Here is a 5297-nt window from a genome sequence, read left to right on the forward strand (position 1 = left end):
AAACACTTTTTTTAGCTTATTAACTTTTCAAAAAGTCAATAAGTTAAAAATGAGTTTTTAGATGAAATCCCAAACACCCTCTAAAAGTTTTCAACCATAAAGACCATCCTTGAAGACGAAAAAAAATTAAGGATCAAATTTGATTTTTTTTGAAACTACATGTACCATTTTTAAAGATTTATCTAAAAAGGATAAAAACGTAAACCCTAGCAATTCAAATACCAAAAAAAAATTAAACCCAAATACCAAAAAAAAAATGACGCTTGACTTACAAGCTTGAGAAACAAAACCCTAGCAATTCAAATAATCTCAAACCAAACTCACATTTCAATCAATGAATTCGGATAGAGCAATGTCTACTGTTTCACCAGCATCGACGACAAATGATGATATTGCAAATGGATTTCAAAATTTGGGGATTTCAATTTCAAATGTTAACGACCTGCAGATCACTTGCTTCTCTGACGTCTTCAATGACACTACCCTTCATTTTCAGATCATTCGTCTTCCCAAACAGGTATCTTGTTCAATTTCTTCATATTTATGCTTCTACGTTCTCTGTCCATCTATATCATACACAAAATCCGGAACTTTTACCTGATTACGAGATGCAATCTTGTCTTCAGCTTCCTCGCTTTACCTACCTTGACCATGGAGTTTATCCTTTAGTTTAATACTATTCAAATTATATGGATTTATAGGTTCACTTTCTATCTCCTTGACATTTAAACAACTGATTACTCAGAGTTCAAACTAGACATACTTTTTCTGAATGATATGCAGTTATGGGGAGAAATCACCAACAGGATTCGTATATTAATGTACAGTATTAATGGGAAATGAAATTTCTGAACATTCTTTGAATTATCTGGGAAATTACTGTGTGGTCTCTAGTAACTTTTTTGATATTATTGCTACATATGGCTTACTCATCAGTCATCAGTTCATGTGTAGATATATGCATGGATTGGTTGTGACTCTGCCAAATTTGGTCATTTATATGCTGCTGCACCTACAAGACCAGTAAGTTTTCACTTATGAGTATGTTATCTTCTGCAACAAGTAATTTTATCCAAATAGCCATTTTGGTGTTGATACCTCCACTTTTCATGTTCATATACAGAACAACACAGTCAGTGTAAGCTCCCTTCTTGGTGGTAACTCTGACAATACAGGATCTGGCATTGCTCGTAGAATAGGTAACCCTCTAACACTCTTTGTTACACAGGACAAGACATGACATGACATAATGGGTTCTAATGTGTTTGACATGCATTGGACCGGAGATTGAGACTGATGCCAATGGGACAAAAGTTCAAACTTTTTGTCCCAACCGAAAAGGTGGGACAGAGACTTGCTCTCGATATCTTGTCTGTGAAAAAGACGTGAATGCCCTCATCCTCGTCGTAAATAATAACCTTACAAATTGTCTCCGCTCCTTCTGACATGTGTCATTTTCTCATAGTTATTAAGACTGGAGTTCCTTTAACATTGGCTTGCAACATTCCAAAAGATAGTCCCATGCTTGAGGTTCTCTCTCTCTCTCTCTCTTGCATACACAATTTTTTTTTTTTTTTTTTTTTTTTTTTTGTAATCGCGTCTTTATCATCTTTTTTTTTCTCTGTAATCCTAAATGGTTTCTCCTGTTGTGGTTTTAGGCTGCAGCTGAAAAGAAGCTAGTTCAGAAGCTAAATGCTCTGGGTTACACAAAGTCCAAACATCAAGAATTATATTCATAGAAAAAGGTGAAACATTTATTTGTGACACCATACATACATACATACATACATACACATAGATGCATCAACCATACCTAGGCCCTGTTTATGTTTTTTACTATTATATGTTGTCTGGTCTATGGATAAATAATGTCCAAAATATATTTGAGAAATGATGGTAGGCATACGTGGTGAATTGGAAGGAAAAAATGACGAGGGCAAATTTGTAAAAAGTTAGGAATTGATGAAAAGCCTCATTTCCTCAAAGACTCCTTTCAAGTTATTTCTTAGAGCATCTTCATTTAGAGTTTTTTTTTTAAAGCTTATTACTATTTACAAATTACAAAAGTAATATGTAACAGTATATGACGACCATTGTTGATATTCTTAGCTTAACTTGATGTGTATTAAATCCCGAAAATCAGTGTAAATCGATGTGTCAAATCATGAGTTTTTGATTGTTGCATTTTTTGCTTTGTTTCACAGTGATGAATCAATCTACTGTTTGAGGGCGTGAAGTGGGATCTAAACATCAATCATGAGGTGATATATAACCATTGGATATAAAAACCCTAATTTGTTGGATTTTACTTTTAAGTAGAAATTTGGTGTGCATTGAAGTGGGATCTATATATACGGAAATTGAATTTTTTGTCACCCAAGGAGATGTACACAAGCCTATCAAACTATATTCATATCTTTTTCATATTGCATAATATTTTAATATAAGACTATTTGTAATTTTGTATTAAATAATTAATAGTTACATGAAAATGTAGCAACTTGTAGAAATGGGGTGATAATATGACACTAAGATGCCATGTACTTGCTACCATGCATCAACCAACGTCACATACCATGTGAAATAACATTAACACATATACCAAAAAGAAAAACAAATTTAAACGACTTTAATATAAAACTAATTTACAATAAACTAAAAACCAACATTTCAAACAATTAATTATTTGGGATTCAAATTCAACATCATATCTCTTTCCTGTTCCAAATCATACACCTTATCATTCATCCCTACCTTCCTATAAGCTTCAACCATGATATCAAAGGTAGTCACATCACCCCTACATTCCTTACTCTTCATCCTCCTAAAAACCCTCTCCATTTCCATCAAATCATCCGCTTTCGCACACGCATAAATCACCGCATTATAAAACGACGTATTTTCAGCTATCTCCAATTTCCCAGCTAACTCAACCATATTAACCACCTTATGAAAAACCCCTCCATTAGCATACCCTCTAATCAAACAACAAAACGTCTTCGTGTCCCCACGAATCCCCTCACTTCTCATTTGATCAAAAGTAAACTCCATATTTTTCACATCACCAACATCCGAAAAAGCCTCGATCACATTGTTATAAGTCGATGTGGTCCACGGAAACGAAAGTTTCCGCATGTACGATAAAACAGTCGACATTTTATCGTACATTTTTTTCTTCGCGTACCCATTCACTAAAATGTTAAACGTTCGCGTCTCGGGGTCGATTCCGTAATTTCGAAACTTTTCGTACCATTTCTCCATTGTTTCGACTTGACCCGTGTTCGCGAATAGCCCTAGAATCGTGTTCATTGTCCAAACATCGGGTTTTGATGTCGTGCTTTCGAGCATCCCGTTAAGGATTTTTTCCATTTGGTCAAATTTTCCGGCTTTTATGTAGCCCGCGAGGACCGTGTTTTGTGTGAGGGTGTTTGGGGTTAGGGACATTTCGGTCATTTGGTCGTAGAGGGATTCGACGAGGTCGAATCGAGAGGCGTCGACACACGCTTTGATTAGAATGCTATATGTGTAAATGTCAGGTTGGCAAAACGGGAGGTTTTTCATTTGGTCAAGGACTTTGAATGCCGAGTCAATGAGATTGCTTCGGCTATAAGAGGCGAGTAATGCAGTGTAGAGTTCGGGAGTGGGGTCTAGGCCTTCTTGGATCATTGTGTTGAAGAGATTTTGAGCGTGTTGGGGTTGACCGGATTTTCCGAGGAGGACAATGAGCTTCATGTAAGTTCCTTGTTTTGGTTGATAAAATGGTTGTTCTTTTAGCATCCCGAATACCTAAAATAAAAGTTTTATACAAGTAAAATGAGGTTATATACACCTTGTACTGTGTTTGGTGTGCATTGGACTGAGATCGATGGCAATCACACAACAAATTACACGATAAGGAACCAAACGAGAAGATTTGATTCCATATGAAATATCAATGCAATTATTAAGGGTCAAATGCAAGAAATAGCAACGCATTTTGATTTATTTTTTTATTATGCAAGAAATAGCAACATACTTTTTTTTTCTTATTAAGGTGTTAATAATAAACAAATTAACAAAGGTATATTGTTCTTTCTTGCATTTAACCCATTATTCATTTCATTTCAATAGTGAACATGTCTATCATCACTACAGATTAATTTAACTGGTGAAGAAATGATCCCTCTCTAAACTAATCAAATGAAGAAAGTAAACCAATCAATCAAAAACTATGTGAAAAAGCTTTCTTTCAACCAAAACTATGTAAAAAAACCCTAACTAAAAATAATGCAACAAATCAAAATTGGTAGAAATTAACAACCTAAACACACTAATTGGTTAAATCGATACATTAATTAGGACTACAGGTTGAGTGTATGATTACCTCTAGGGCTCTTAACCACTGCTTGTTGCTGATAGAATCGGATAAGGCTTCTGTAACGGTAATTACCCCCGTATTAAGGTCATTCTTCCGATCCGGCTGCTTCTTAATGGTCTTAGACGGCGATCTTCTCTTGTTCCTGTCAAAACTCGAAGTCCCCGCCACATCGCCGGGGTACTCCCCTTGCTTCCACAGTTTCTTCTTCTTCGGTGCCGCAACTGAGGAAGCTGATCTCATTGCACATCGGAATAGGAACCGGGGAGAAGTTATGGGATAGTGAATGCGGTGATGGTGGTGGAGATCGCGGTAACTGTCGGTGGAGAGTGATAGGGAAGATGAGAACGAGTGAGACGACGGCGGCGGCGGCGCTAACAACGACATCGTTTTGTTTCGTTAGAAGTGATGATCTTGTCATGTGAGTGGGCGAGCGAGCAAACATCCATGGATAAGGTGTAAGGATTTCATTTTTGGCTCACAATAACATTTCACCCTTATAATTATTGTATTAGTCAATATAACCCTCGTACTTTTGATATTATAATTAGAGTAAATCACCGTCTTGGTCCTTGTGTTTGTTCATTTTAACACTTTTGGTCTTTCTATTGCCATTTTAACACCATTGGTCCTCATGGTAAGGTCGGGTAACAATCAAGACCTTGTCTCAGTTAGGCTCCGTTAAACCTTTCTATCTAGGATATAAAAAGTCGAATTTGCACTTAAGCCTTATACCCGACAATGTGAACCTCAGATTAGAGTAAAATAACATCTCAATACAACATGAATCTTTGAAGATTTCTTCCTCCGTTACCGATGTCACCTTTGGTTTTAACTTTACAAAATAGTATCTCGGCTCTCGATATGAACCTATATGATGACTGATGCAACTACTTCCATCAACATGTACATGATGGTGTAAGGAATGGTGGTGATGTAGGGG

At 36.3% G+C, this 5297-nt stretch overlaps 2 protein-coding genes across 2 annotated transcripts; one reads left to right on the forward strand and one right to left on the reverse strand.

Annotated features, from left to right (window-relative positions):
* Positions 1-228: 228 nt before the first annotated feature.
* LOC111880481 (uncharacterized) lies at positions 229-2447 on the forward strand. The gene is made up of 6 exons (XM_023876918.3): positions 229-517; positions 955-1023; positions 1124-1199; positions 1466-1530; positions 1659-1745; positions 2205-2447. The coding sequence occupies exons 1-5, from the start codon at positions 335-337 to the stop codon at positions 1737-1739; spliced, it is 474 nt and encodes a 157-aa protein (XP_023732686.1). The 5' UTR covers positions 229-334; the 3' UTR covers positions 1740-1745; positions 2205-2447.
* Positions 2448-2608: 161 nt separating this feature from the next.
* LOC111880480 (pentatricopeptide repeat-containing protein At3g06430, chloroplastic) lies at positions 2609-4811 on the reverse strand. Its single transcript, XM_023876917.3, has 2 exons — positions 4364-4811; positions 2609-3786 (listed from the first exon to the last, which is right to left on the reverse strand). The coding sequence occupies exons 1-2, from the start codon at positions 4739-4741 to the stop codon at positions 2683-2685; spliced, it is 1482 nt and encodes a 493-aa protein (XP_023732685.1). The 5' UTR covers positions 4742-4811; the 3' UTR covers positions 2609-2682.
* Positions 4812-5297: the final 486 nt, after the last annotated feature.

The sequence above is a fragment of the Lactuca sativa genome, chromosome 6, assembly GCF_002870075.4.
Source record: "Lactuca sativa cultivar Salinas chromosome 6, Lsat_Salinas_v11, whole genome shotgun sequence".
NCBI lineage: Eukaryota > Viridiplantae > Streptophyta > Magnoliopsida > Asterales > Asteraceae > Lactuca > Lactuca sativa.

Bases quoted from the DNA above. Each gene is read 5' to 3' on its own strand.
- LOC111880481 (XM_023876918.3), top strand. From the start codon at position 335: ATGAATTCGGATAGAGCAATGTCTACTGTTTCACCAGCATCGACGACA. The intron at 518-954 runs GTATCTTGTTCA...GTTCATGTGTAG, and splicing joins TCATTCGTCTTCCCAAACAG to ATATATGCATGGATTGGTTG. The intron at 1,024-1,123 runs GTAAGTTTTCAC...GTTCATATACAG, and splicing joins CTGCTGCACCTACAAGACCA to AACAACACAGTCAGTGTAAG.
- LOC111880480 (XM_023876917.3), bottom strand. From the start codon at position 4,741: ATGTCGTTGTTAGCGCCGCCGCCGCCGTCGTCTCACTCGTTCTCATCT. The intron at 3,787-4,363 runs GTAATCATACAC...CTTTTATTTTAG, and splicing joins AGTGGTTAAGAGCCCTAGAG to GTATTCGGGATGCTAAAAGA.